The following is a 13826-nucleotide window of genomic DNA, read 5'->3' on the forward strand; positions in this document are numbered from 1 at the left end:
GCGATTGCTTATTCATGATGAAAATAATTCCAGCTCATCTCTGCAGGTGAGATGGATGGATGGATGGATGTATGGATAGTTGGATGGATGGAATCCTCAAAGAAGACTGGAAGGAAGAAGGCTGCTTCCATCCCCCGGCAACTTCCACGACAGGTTCTCTTGCGTAGACTAGTGGTGGGAGGTGTGCGCCCGGTTGCGGAGGGGAACAGTCATATTCCCCATCTCCCAATCGTTATCGAAGCCATATTCTGGCTGGGCTCTGTCCCGCGGGTGCATCCCATCGTTTTCGCGGGGGCGGCTCAGCAGCCAGTATCCAGTAGGGCAAATAACCCGAGGGGGGAAAGGGACGGCAACAGACGCGAGAGAGATAGTGAAGAGAAAAAGATGAATCATCAAGGAGGGGGAAAAAGGGGAGGGAGAGGTGATGTGTTGGCTGCCCGGTGGTGGCCGTAAGGGTTCCTGTCGCGGCAAGTTGCACCCAACGGTCCAGTCACAATTAGCGGTCGTGTGCTGGCTAGCGCGCCAGGGAACCGCTGAAGCACACCCGTCGAGCCACGGCTCCACTGGCTCTCAGGGCAGTTCCAGGTTCCATTCTCTAATATCGTCAACCTCCACTGTCGCTGTCGTGCTACTGCTGCACAGAAGGGCTTTCCAGCTTCTCAACCCCACAGCTTCGACGACGTTGAATATTCTCCGATACCTGTTGTCTACTGCATTGCCCCCCCCCCTCCTCTCTCCCAAATTGCAGATGCCGTCGTGGGTCCACACGAGATCCATGAGTCGATCCTTGGGCACCGTTGCAACTTCTCAGTTCGGTCACCTACATTTCACACACCATATTATATCTGATCGATGAAGGAGACAAGGAGAGAAGAGAAGATTTCTCTGCTTCTGCCACTAGAACAGAATCGGGCTCGGTCGACCACTCTCAAAGAGTTGAGATGCATGTGTCGCCTGTGGCACGCTCTGCTGTCAGCGAATCCCGCCCATCCCTCGCTGCTGCACCAAGCATCCAGTGGGCGTCACGATCGTCCTGATTGGCCCAAAAAGTGAGGCAAGCACTGCTGGGATGTCTCTACTGGATGAAAACGTCCGGCCAGGGCGGGCCTTTTCGGGCACATCCTCATCATGTACTATTCACGTAACCCAAGCCACACCTGACAAGACTGACGAGACTGAGAAGACCAGATGTGGCTGCATCAACACTCCTCCCCTCGGGTCAATTGGTGTGGTGGTGTTGGGCTCCAATGCCCCCCCCCCACCCGGGCAGTTGTGGCTTGTGGGTGTGCATGACCTCTCTGAGGTGGATGAGCTGGCATGATGGCATTCCCAATGCCTGAGCGATTGACACGTTTCTAGCTTCCAAGATAGCCGAGCCTCACCGCGGCGGCGAAGCACTCTGGCACTCGTTCACCTTTCCTGCCCGACATCATACCTAGCATCGACGTCGTCACCGAAGCCCACCCTACAGACATGTACCTGCAGCAACCCCTCCGGAATCAGGGACTCGCGATACGAGATGCCACGAAGCTGCCCGGCTTTGCTTCTTGCTTCTTGCTTGCTTGCTGCGAGTCATCGTCGACTCCGCCAGAAATCTGCAGAGAAGCCCAAAGACCACAATTGTTCTGTTTCCCCTCCGAAGCGCGGGATAATTAACAAAAGATGCCGGTCGCCGCATTCCGGACTCCGCCCCGCAAGGCTCTATAAAACACAAACACGCCCGGGTCCCTGCTGGGGACTGTCAGATGACTCAACAATGCTCAATGCTTCCAGATAACCTGGGGAAGCACCAAACACGGCGGAGAAAAGAGGCTCTGCCGAGTGGAGAGCAGCAGTGCTGCCGGCAGGTGAAACAGCGTCGTGCTATGGCGGGACAACCTTTGAATGACATCCATGACAGCCCGGGCGGGAGAGAAGTAGACGGCTAGCGGCATACCTCCTCGTTGACCGCTTGGTATCGTCTGCGATATGTCTTGCCTCGGTAATGTCCCAAATAAGCCACCGGGCGCTTGCTGGCATATTGAAGCCCTCACCGGTCACGGATGCTCTCTCGGTGCGCGATATTAAAAACTAAGAAGATACCGCAAGATGCGGAGTGACCCACCCACGGCCGAACGGCGCCGGCCCTCAAAGTCCGAAAACTGGGGCCCATCACCCCGTCTTGGCGTTCCGGTTCAGAGCTTCTCCAGGGTGACAACAGAGGACCCAATCATGTTGTGCCACTTCACGATGGTTGCCTGCCATTTCCGACCCTCCCTCAGCGCGTATCGATAGAGCATTCTGGACCAGATGAGGGGGCGAGTGGTTCTCGAATGATGTCGACTGCCGAGATTGCTGCCGACAAAAGCACTGCTGGGGATGCCCGGTCCGTTCAGACACTTGATCAATTCGGCTGCGCTGCCACCTGGACGGTATGAACCAGTTGTCAAAAATACAGTTTGACTCATGAGGGGAACACCGGGAAGCGCGCTTGATTTCAAAATCCAAAGCTGGCATTTCGATGCTGGGACTACACAAGGTAAATGCTTGAGCTCGGTCAGCGAGACTTTGCCAATTCCACCGCAACAGCCGACCCTCTGGCGGTGAGAATTCCCTCAATTCGCAAAGCGGTAATCGTAAGAGTCACAGGTTATGAGGAGACAGAATTTGTCACCAAACTCCCAGAATTTGAGAGGGGCCATGGGATGAACGTTGGTGAAGAAGCACAAGATGGCGGGCAAAAACATCCCGCCGATGACATAATCTTGGCACCCCTGGTTCAGTGCTCCGATAAGGCTCCTTATCGGGCGCAACAGTGCTGTGGCAGCGCGATGCCAACAGCTGTCATCAACGGGAGCAAGTGGCATCAACGAGAGGCCCTTCAATAGCAGCAACAACAACAGCAACAACAGCAACAACAACAACAACCACAAAAGAAATTCTTTCTGAATGTGAGCCCGAGGCTGGGGCTGCCACTGTCATTGCGACAACATCACACACAATGCGCCGGCTCAATCTGGTTCTCCTGGCTTCGCTGCAGCTCTGCAGAGCTCGACAGCCCAGCTTTAGCATTCACGAGGATCTGCTGGCCCATCCACAGGTATGTCATTGGTCATTGTTAGCTGTCAAGTTGCAACACCAGCTCATAATTCGACTGTTTTTGTTTTTATAAGTTCGAGATTGTCTTTTCCGATCAATTCATTTTCGAAGCCGACGCTCTCGCTCTCCTCGACACACAATCGTCGTCCTCCCCAGCTCCCTCTCCAACCCCATCATCCCAGACCGAGCTCGCCAGCCCGTCCACAGAGACAGATGCCAGCAATGGCCAACAACAAAACCCCGAAGACACCGACGATGATTCCAACCCGGTCTCCGAGACGTACGAGCTGATCAACTCTGCCCCGTGGAAATATCTCTGCACTGTACCCGTCCTCGCTCCCCCTCCAACACTCAACCAAACCGCCACCGAGCTCGCCAAGGCCGAAGAAGCTCGGGAAATGTCCCGTGCCTCGGCCAAGGGATGGGAGCTCATGAGTGGTCTTGAAGGACATTGTCTTTACTTTATGAGTGGTTGGTGGAGCTATTCTTTCTGCTACGGCAAAGACGTTGTTCAGTTCCATGCTCTGCCGCGAGGCACCGAAGGGGGCCCGCCTGTCCGGGATGACAGCAGCCAGGAGTATGTGCTGGGAAGGGCGCTACCCGCTTCTGAGCAACCAAAGGACGGGCAAGAAAAGGGCTTGGCCCCTCCCAACTCGGAGCTACAGGTCAAGGGCGACCAACGATACCTCGTCCAGAAGTTCGAGGGTGGTACCGTTTGCGATCTCACCAACAAACCACGCACCATTGAGGTGCAGTATCACTGCCATCCCGGCGTGGCAGGGGACAGGATTAGCTGGATCAAAGAGGTTACGATTTGCACCTACCTCATGGTGGTGCAGACCCCACGACTCTGCGATGATGTGGCTTTTCTCCCACCAAAGGTCACCAAAAGACATCCCGTTACCTGCAAGCAAATCGTCAGCAGCGAAGAGGAGAAGTCGGCCTGGAGATATCAGAAGCAGGTCGAGGCCGGCGGTGTGCTTGAGGGCGCTGGCGAGAGAGCCAGGCTCAAGGTTGGCCGCCCTAATGGTGGAGCTGACAGCAACCCCTTTTCGGGCATGACCATCGGGGGCGTGGTGGTGGGGGGACAAAAGATCCTGGGAGGAAAAGTGAATGCCGATGGAACCCCGGCGTTTAAGCTCATGCCTCCCCGACACATATCCGCCCTCGCTACGCCCAAGGCGGCGACCGTGACCCATGTTTTGCTCGCCAAAGAGAAGGAAGGGGCCCCTATTGAAAGGCTCAGTCCGGAAAAGCTAGAGGAGCTGGGCATCAAGGATGCGTTCTTGGACGAGATGGAGGCCCAGTTGGAGGCGGTATCCGGCGGTGAGGGGTGGAGAGTAGAAGTAGTGGACGCGCCTGGCCAGGAGCGACAGTATGTGGTCTATCAAATGCTCGACAACGGCGCCGACGCAATCGACCTGGAGAAGAAGCACACTTTGCCTCCTGGTGGTGCCGGAGACCAAAAGACCAAGGGCGAGAGGCAGAAGACGGCGACCAAGAAGCAAAAGCCGAAGGCCAAGAAGACCGCCGGGCAACAGGAAAAGACGGAAGGCAAAAAACCGCGTCTCGATGACGACGAGGAAGGGTCCAAAGAGGAGTTCAAGGATGAGCTGTAAGGTACCCGTTATGTATATTGGCACTAGTTGCATATGATGACAGTCATCAAACTACTTTTCTTTCTGGAACAGCTGCCGCCGGGGGAGTCCGCATTATGGGGCTTGCCTCGGTTTGTTCAAACTGCCCGGAATCTGCTCCGGCGCCTCCCTCCTACATTACATAACCCATCGTTGCAAGAGCCTCATCAACCAACCACCCATTCAGAAGACTGCCGGGAAGAAAACAAGTGTTTTATGGGGCATTTGCCACTGGCCAGGGGTAATATGTAGCCATGTCCCCACCTTTGCAGGACTAATCTTGCTCCTGCAGGTGGCGATGTGAAGTCTTTTCTTCTTTTTTTCACAGCGCGCGCTGGACGCATGTATAATGACGACCAGCTTTTCACAATCACTTTGTCCCTTCTTTCTTTCCCTCTTCTCTCTCTCTTTTTGCTTGATGACCACCAACAGCACCTTCAAGCCGATTCTGCGCGACTGAGTTGTCAGACTCCGGACTGGGACAAGCATCCGTTGGGTTTGCGGTGATCATCGCCGTTGGGTTGGAAGCGAGCGAAAGGGGGTGTCTTGGCATCCGTCATACCCTTCCCTCTTCCCATCCCGCGCTCCTGCCGCCTATCTTTTCGAGCAAGGGGTCTCTTCCAAGCACACGGACCCTTTTCTCTGCTTGTTTTTCGAGAATCCGGACTCCCGAGACATCGTGACGACAAGGAAGCATCATCACCGGCCCGGCAAGAGGATACTTAACAGTTGCTGTCAAGAGTGGGAAGCCATCCGGTTGGCTCACTGTCTTATCTTTGAGATTGAGTGGGAAAAAAAGAAAAGAAATAAAAAGTTGGGATGAACGGATAGACACGTTGGCATATTACGCGATATTACATCAGACGAACGCTTATATCGAGCCCTGGCCCTGGTCAACGGAAACGGCAGTTGAAACGGGAATCACAGGGGGTTAGGTGGGAAGAAATGGATACACATATGGATCATATCAAAACGGAGGACGAGGAAGACCAGGGGCACAGGCTACCGCACCCGACTCCGTCATCGCAGGCACGACAGACACCGGCACCAACAAAACGACAGCCTAGCTTGACTGAGTCCAGCCGAGGGGGTAGGAGGACAGCATCAAGCTTGACGGCCAACAGAAAGGTTTGCGACCATTGCAGGACGAGACGGATAAAATGCGATTACCAATTCCCTTGCCAGCAGTGCCTCAATGCCGCCTTGGTGTGCAAAAGGGACCAGGTCCCACGGAAAAGAGGTCCCAAGCCAGGTCATGGTCGAGTCCTTGACAGGATACGGTCAAAAGAGGAGGAAGTGCTAGGGATAGCGTCGAGGGAGAGCAGCGCCGAGTATGTTTTATTCAGCACGATGGGCATTTCGTAAACTAACCCCGGACGAGAAACAGCTTTGAGACCACCCCGAGCAGTCTCACCACCCCTCAGTCCACCCCTCCCGACACGCCCTTTCCGAATCCGTCTGTTGACACCCAGCATGGCCGCTCTGGACGGCAGAGATACCATCATCTCATCCCGCTGTGTGTGGAGGTTTTCACGGCTCACCTGTACCCTCTCCTCCCTGTAGTTCACCTACCCACACTGCAGAGCTACTGCTGTCAACCCTCGGTTCCGCCATCTCAGAGGACGCTACTGCTCGCCTTATCTGCTCTCACGTCCCTTCATGTTGCTTCTCTTCCACCTCCCTCCCGGCCCCCATCAGGGAGTAATACCGACTGGATCAGCACAGCAAAGTCGTTTCTGGAAGAATGCTTGGCCACACGCCAGGCATACGACTATGTTGCTCACCTCCAGCTGAACGATATTTTGACGTCGTTTCTGCTGTCCAGACTTTACATTGAAATGGGGAACAGCCGAAAAGCCTGGGTGTATCTGCGAGAAACAGGTGCTCTGGCGGCCGAGTTCGGTCTGGATCGGGAAGATGGATATGCAGGTTCGGAAGGAGAAGATGACCTGGCGAGGAGGAGGCTGTTCTGGGCAGTTCTGATTTCCGAGAGGTAGGTTTCGTGACCACTACGGGACGAGGACGTCTGCTGACAGGAACAGGGAATTTGCCATCCTGAGAAACAAGCCCATCACGAGCTTCAGACGGAAGCCAGAACTGCCGACCTTTGGATACCGGTATGAAGATCCCGGTGTCCATGCTGGCTTGTTACAGCTGGCGGAGGTATACAAGCCGGTTGGTGAGGACTTTGTCGCTGCGTGGAACGACACCACCCCCCAAAACGAAGATTCGCCGGCCGCTCACAACATGAAAGCCGCAAAGCTGCTGGAGCTCCAACGGCGTCTGTCACAGGTGACAGAGTCAGGGGAGGAGGCCACAGAAATGCAAAGGGTGCATCTCACGATTACTCGTCAGTGGCTGAAGCTGGTTACTTGGCAACTGTCGTTCCGCGCCCACCTGCTGTCGTTCGGCAACGTCCACGAAAGCATGCGGTTCACTTATCCGCTCATCATTGCGCACGAGACGTTGTCGTTTCTGAACTCGCTACCGCCAGGGCGCTGCTACGGTAGGATTTCGACCATGGAAAAGATTTACGAGATTGGCATCTGGTGGCTCAATGTCGTCGGGGCTGTGGATAACCTCGAGCTTGGGAGGCACGGTGTCAAGACAGATGATAACCTTCTGGACGCTTTTGTAAGGGTTCTCAGCGTCGGCGAACAGAGCAGGGTACTGTTTGCAGAACGGCTCAAGATGTTTGCCGCTGCTGGCGACAAGTCAGACCTCAGTTACATGGTGGGCAGGAAGTTCTCCCAAGAGGTGAGGGAGCAAGGACACAAAGAGATCAAGACGGAGGAGCCGGAGCCGAGATCTGTGCCGCGAACAGCACACAGCAGTAGTAGATACCACCACGGCGGGCCGTCGCTGGCGGTGGACACGCCCTCACCGGCGACCAATGGGCCTCCAACGGCACCTCACACCAACGAGACACCGCCGCCGCCGTGGTTCCAGGGGTACAATAACAGTGCCATCACCACGCCTACCAGCTCTGGGTGGGCGTCGACGACGTCAGAGGTGAACAGTCCGGAGATGTTGTTCAGTCCTGACATTGTCAGTCCCGGGCCGGGAGCGACGAGCTTTGGGTATTTTCGCTTTCCGGGGCCAAAGCCAGGGGAGGGGGCTTGACATGGGTGTTTTGCTAGATCATAATGTTTGTATATGAACCCGCCAAAAAAATAAAAAGTAGAGGAAGCGATTTCCATTCATCACGAACACTTGTCCAATTCTGATTAACCCCAACCCCCGATTGACAAAGTGGAAACATCACGCGGGAACAAAGACATGACGAAAAGAAGATGTATATATATAGTATTAAAAAATGACCAATAAACCAAAACGATGCATGCATGCTATGTACTGTATCCGAGTTCTTTCGTTCCTGCACCTTTTCTTACCACCCTTCCCCTTCCCCCCCCCCAGCCCCTTCTTTTTGTTCCTTTTCCTCTGGGTATATCTACCTCCCTCAAAACTACTGCAACATCTGCTGCATAGCATTAACCCTATACCCCTCCCTCCGTCCCATCAACTCCTCATGCGTCCCCTTATCCACCACCTCGCCCCCCTCCACCACAAAAATCACATCCGCCTTCTTCACGGTGTGCAGCCTGTGCGTAATAGCCAGCACGGTCGTCCCCCGCGCGACTTTATCCAACCCCTCCTGCAGCGCCGCTTCAGAGGCAGCATCCAAAGCCGAAGTGCTCTCGTCAAGCAGCAACAACCTCGGCTTGCGAACCAGCGCTCTCGCGATGGCAAGTCTCTGCCTCTGCCCACCGGACAAGCGACCGGCGGAGGCGCCGCACTGGGTGTCGTACCCCTCCGGCATGGCCATGATCACGTCGTGGATGTTGGCTAGCTTGCACGCCTCCTCGATCTCCTCCTGGGTGGGGACGTGGTCGGGTTTGGAGCCGAGGGAGACGTTGAACCGGATGGTGCCGTCGAACAAGGCCGGGTCCTGCGGGACAATGGCGATGGAGTCCTTGATGGAGGCGACGGAAGAGGTGATGTCCACGTTGTCGAGCAGGATTGAGCCCGACGAGGGGGAGTAGAGGTTCTGGACGAGGGACATGATTGTTGATTTTCCTGCTCCGGATGGGCCGACGAGGCCGACGAACTGACCGGGGGTGATGGTGAAGGAGACGTTCTTGAGGGTCGGGTGGTCTGGGCGGGAGGGGTAGGAGAAGGTGACGTTGGTGAAGGTGATTTTCATGCCTGGTTCACCGCCCGTAGCGGCCTTGGCTGCCGGGGAGAGGGCAGACTCCGGGTCGGAAGAGGGGCCGGGCTTGCCGTACGGACCACGCTTGGAGTCGATCTCGTTGTTTGTTCCCAGTGCCAAAACGTTCATGATGCGGGAGAAGGCGGTGCGGGCGCGGGAGAACTCGGGGGCGAGGGTGAACATTTGGCCCCAGAGCTGGGCGCTGACGAGCATGGAGACGACGATGATGAAGAATTGGGTTTGGTTGGCCTCGCCCGACATGATCTTTTGCGAACCCCACCAGTAGGCGAAGGCGTAGATCAAAAAGGGCATGCTGTTGCTGATGGCGAGCCAGACGTTGGTGAAGGCTGCCGCGCGGACCATTTCGTCGCGGGTGTTCTTCAGGAGGCGGGCGTACGAGCCCATCACCTCCTTTTCGAGGGACAAGGCGGCGACGGTCTTGATGGATTGGACGGCTTCGACGGCCACACCGGTTGCCTTGGCGTAGGAGGCCGCGTGGCGCTCTTCGTAGCGGGCGAGCTGGCGGAGTTGCATGAAGCCCGCCCCGAGGAGGATCGGGACGACGGAGAGACAGACGATGGCAATCTTCCACTGGATGATGTGCGAGAGGATGATGGCGACGAAGAAGTTGACGATGATGGCAAAGACGGTGCCGATGGTGCTACCCGAGAAACCACCGATGGCGGCGCTGTCTTTGGTGATGATGTCAAGCAGGGAAGTAGGGTTGCGGCCGCCGGATTGGTGCCATTCGACACCCTGCTCCATTAGGCTTCTGAAACTGAGCACGCGGATGGCATACAGCATTCTCTCGGCGATGAGACCAAAGCAGGACCACGCAAAGAAGTTGGCCAGGAGCTCAATGCAGGCCAGCATGAAGAGCAAACCACCAAAGAACTTTCCGAGGTCGAGGATGTCCTCGGGCGAGTTCTCGCACGGGTTGAGAGCACCAACGGTGAAACCAAAGATGAGACCAGATCCGGAGAAAGTACCACCGACAATGACAGCCGCGAAGACAGCCAGAAGCAACCAGGGGAAAGAAGGCTTGACAAGACGGGCCAGACCAGCAAACACGGATCCCCAGCCGGGCTCCTTCTCCTTCTCCTCCTTGTCATTGGCCGCCTTTTCAGCAGCAGACTCATCCCTGCTGGAGATGGAAGCAGCAAGAACCTTGGCTGCCTCCTCCTCTTCCTCGTCAACGACAACAACATCCTTCTTCTCGCTGATCTCAGCAACAGCCGAAGCAGCAGCCTCCTGGTTACCCAAGCTCTGCAGCTTGGCCATGGCAAAGAACTTGCCATCTTCTCTCGCCATCAGCTCGTCGTACACCCCCTCCTCCACAACCTCACCCGCCTCCAGAACAACAATCTTGTCCGCATTGCGAATGGTACTCAACCTATGAGCAATGGAAATCACCGTCCTCCCCTCGGCAGCCCGCTCGACAGCGAGCTGGATCTTTTTCTCAGAAGTCGAATCCAGCGCAGCAGTGGCCTCGTCCAGCAGCAAAATCTTGGGATCTCTAATCAAGGCACGCGCGAGCGCCACTCGCTGTCTTTGGCCACCAGACACCAAAGACCCCTTGGGCCCAGCAAAAGTACCGTAGCCCTTTTCCAGATTGGAGATGAAGTTGTGCGCGTCAGCCTGGACGGCAGCCTCCTTGACAAGACGGATGACTTCCTGCACCGCAGGGTTGGAAACGCTACTGTCGTCAACGGCATCCTTGCCCTTCTTGGCCAGCTCGGCGAGCTCGCCACCTTCTACCACCGCCTTGAGAGCTTGGTGTTCTGGCTTGGGGGAGTTGACCAGACCGAGAGCGATGTTCTCAAGGATGGAGCGGTCGAGAAGAGAAGGTTCTTGCTGGACGAGCGAGACAAAACTGCGGAGGTGGGACACGTTCAGTGTCTTGATGTCTGTGCCGTCCAGGGTGATGACACCAGAATCGGGATCCTGCAGACGGGCGACGAGGGCGGCGATGGTGGATTTACCGCTTCCCGAAAGACCGACGAGGGCGGTGTGCTTGCCTGCCGGGAGGACAAGGTTGACGTTGCGGAGGACTGGCTGCTCGGCGCGGGAGGGGTAGGCAAAGGAGACGTTTTCGAGCTGTATGTGGCCGGTGGTGGTCTCAACCGGCAAAAAGGCGCCTTCGGAGGAAGTGCCGTCGATGGTGGAGGGGGCGTTGATGTCGGCCATCAGACGAGAAAAGGCAGTGGAGGCGCTGCCGAGGATGGGGAGGATGGGGGCGATGTTGCCGAGACAGACGCAGGCTTTCGGGGAGTGTTAGTTGTTGACAGTCAGTAAAAAAAGGGGAAAGGGGGGGAGGAGGGAGAGGGAGAGAGAGAGAGAGAGAAACATACCATCAACCAACAAGAACACCACAGTATAAATCTGACCAACAGTTTCGGTTCCCTCGCCCCTGATTGTATCAACAACCATGCGACTACCCTGCCAGAAGGCCAGAGCATTGGCGCTGTACGCAATAAAGTACAGCATACCAGCCTGCATGGCAGCAGCAATGCCCTTTTTGACACCAGCACCTCTAGCCACGGCGACATGCTCGGCAAACTTCTTTTCCAGTCTGCCAGCCATACCGAACGACTGCACGACACCGACGTGCTGAAGCGCCTCACCGGCAATGTTGCTGGCGGCAGTCTGGGAAGAAGCACTGATGACCATGAACTTGGTGACAAAAAAGCCACCGCCCATCGCCATGAGCAAGAACGCCGGGATGAGCGAGACCAAAATACCGGCCAGCTTTGCCTGCTTGATGAACGCGACGACGTAGCAGGCGAAGAAGAAACTGGTCGAGGCGATCAAAACGCCCACCTTTTCGGAAGTACCGGCCTGGACAGCAGTCATGTCGCCCTGAAGTCTGGTCGAGACCTCACCGCTGGCGGCAGATCGCGCGTCGAAGAAGCCGGGGGGCTGTCTCAGCAAAGCCTGGACATACTGCCCTCTGAGTCTCTGAGTGAGACGCTGGGAGAAGAGAGACCAGGACAGGACGTAAACGTAGATGCAAACCAAGGCAGCAATGGCAATATACACCAGCTTGAGGACCTTGTCGTTGATGGAAGCCTCATAGGCGAAAGGGTCGTTGACGCCGTTGATGGAGGTGGAAGTGGAGGTGAGGTCAGAGTCGCCGGCCGCACAGGTGGCATCGTTCATGTTGTCGACGAGCTCGCCAAAGATGATGCCCATCAGGGGGAAGGGGATACCGGCACCGGCGGCGGAGATGACGCCGGTGATGAGAAGACAGACGTCGATCCATGTTGGCGACGCGGAAGCAAAGATCTTGAGCCAGACGAGGAGGCCACCTTGGGGCTGGAGAGATGTTAGGGATCGAGTCAAATGTAAACAATGAGTGAAGCTATTCAGGGGCCGAAAAGGGGGATTTAGGGGCAGACACTAGAAAAGACTTACGGCTTGTTCGGCAGCTGCCGGCGCATCAGAAGCACTTCCAGTGGTGGTAGGGGCAAGTGCCTTCTCCTTATCAGCGGCCGCATCACTCGCTGCAGCGCTGTGCGGACGCTTCTCTCCGGAAGCCTCGACCGCCATTGTACCTGCTTTTTTACCGTGTTTGCTTCCACGGCGGGGGAGCAGGTTCTCTTGGCGAAATCAGGCCACTTTTTCTGGACAAGAGAGAGAAGAGATTGTGCGTGGGAAGAGATCACAGTCTGAAAGGGGACATGGGAAGAGAAACACAACACAGGCCAAAAAGAAGTCATGGCGGGATGAATACCCCCGTCTCCCGGGGGCGTTGATCTTTTCCCTGGGGGAAACACATTTCAGGCAATTTTTTTGTTTGGTCTCCTTACTACCTTATTCTGGTGACCAATTCACTGTATGTTTCCCCCACTCACCCCAGTCACTTCAGCGGCCGAAACAGTGAGGTGACCTTCCCCCAGCAAAGCGACAGTGGAAGCCCCCGGTTCTATCCACCACCCATTGACCCCGATTCCGGCCTTGGCAAGGGCGGATCTGATTAGGTGAACGGACGGATCTGATAAAAAATTTGTTGCGCTGGGCGGCCCCCACATGATAGTCTTCGATGTGACCCTCGAGTTGGGTAGGTTCCTGCTTTGCTGTCCCTTGATCAGATGAAGTAGGCATCACGGCATGTATCTTGTGAAAAGATTACTTATTTGCGGGAGATTTGAACGGAATTGCACCAGATCACCGCCGGTCTTCGAGGTCTTCATCCGACTTTCTTGTGTGACCAGGGGCAAGGGGAGCCGACCCAGTTTAAAGTTATCTGATCCGAAGAATCTCCACTGTTCGGCCCCATGCAAACGAGCCATTTTAACGCTCGCCATCCCAGCCACCGAACACCCCTGTAAATGTTCTTTCTTGCCCACCATCCGAACTCCTGCTGCTGCTTTTTCTCGCAACATTGGTCTTTTGGTTTTCTGTCTGCTGTATTACCGTTGATCCCCACCCTCTTCAAGGTGACAGAGGTACACTGGCGTAACTCGTGTGTAATGATGTTCCGTAACACCACCCAAGCTGGGGGCAACGACCTCGTCAAACATCTTTGAACATCCCTCCCGAAGCACAAAACTTCCCGAAGTCTTGGCCCGGAGATATCGCCGCTTTGGGATTCCGGTGGGGCATTACGTTATGGACATGGATGGACCGACAACAGCCCACCCTGCTGGTTTCCACCTGTGCATTATCACGATCATCTGATAAAAATTCTTCGTCTGTGGCTCCATCACCCTTTCTCCACGGATCATCGACTCGGCCACACTGTCGTCATGTCCGAGAAAGGCCGTCGGACACGGTCACCGAGCGGTAGCTTCACGGGTGAAAGGGTCGTCTGGAGTTGCCCACGGTGAACTGGCACATTGTGGATTGCGCTTGTGCCTGACAGCGAGCCACGGCATTGTCTCATCTGAACCTCCTCGAAT

The 13826-nt window shown here is 55.8% G+C and overlaps 4 protein-coding genes across 4 annotated transcripts; 2 read left to right on the forward strand and 2 right to left on the reverse strand.

Annotated features, from left to right (window-relative positions):
• Positions 1-862: 862 nt before the first annotated feature.
• YOS9 (Protein OS-9) lies at positions 863-4697 on the forward strand (the record flags this gene model as incomplete). The annotated part of the gene is made up of 2 exons (XM_062878248.1): positions 863-3079; positions 3153-4697. Exons 1-2 carry the CDS (start codon positions 2981-2983, stop codon positions 4695-4697), a joined length of 1644 nt encoding a protein of 547 aa, XP_062734077.1. The 5' UTR covers positions 863-2980.
• On the reverse strand, positions 2175-2726 carry QC761_0059570 (uncharacterized protein; the record flags this gene model as incomplete). The annotated part of the gene is made up of 2 exons (XM_062872557.1): positions 2175-2404; positions 2627-2726. 2 exons carry the CDS (start codon positions 2724-2726, stop codon positions 2175-2177), a joined length of 330 nt encoding a protein of 109 aa, XP_062734078.1.
• Positions 4698-6553: 1856 nt separating the features above from the next.
• QC761_311225 (uncharacterized protein) lies at positions 6554-8008 on the forward strand (the record flags this gene model as incomplete). The annotated part of the gene is made up of 2 exons (XM_062878247.1): positions 6554-6708; positions 6758-8008. The coding sequence occupies 2 exons, from the start codon at positions 6554-6556 to the stop codon at positions 7836-7838; spliced, it is 1236 nt and encodes a 411-aa protein (XP_062734079.1). The 3' UTR covers positions 7839-8008.
• Positions 8009-8130: 122 nt separating this feature from the next.
• On the reverse strand, positions 8131-12701 carry QC761_311220 (uncharacterized protein). The gene is made up of 3 exons (XM_062878246.1): positions 12340-12701; positions 11277-12240; positions 8131-11186 (listed from the first exon to the last, which is right to left on the reverse strand). Exons 1-3 carry the CDS (start codon positions 12472-12474, stop codon positions 8182-8184), a joined length of 4104 nt encoding a protein of 1367 aa, XP_062734080.1. The 5' UTR covers positions 12475-12701; the 3' UTR covers positions 8131-8181.
• Between the last annotated feature and the right edge of the window lie 1125 nt (positions 12702-13826).

The sequence above is a fragment of the Podospora bellae-mahoneyi genome, chromosome 3, assembly GCF_035222275.1.
Source record: "Podospora bellae-mahoneyi strain CBS 112042 chromosome 3, whole genome shotgun sequence".
NCBI classification, from domain to species: domain Eukaryota; kingdom Fungi; phylum Ascomycota; class Sordariomycetes; order Sordariales; family Podosporaceae; genus Podospora; species Podospora bellae-mahoneyi.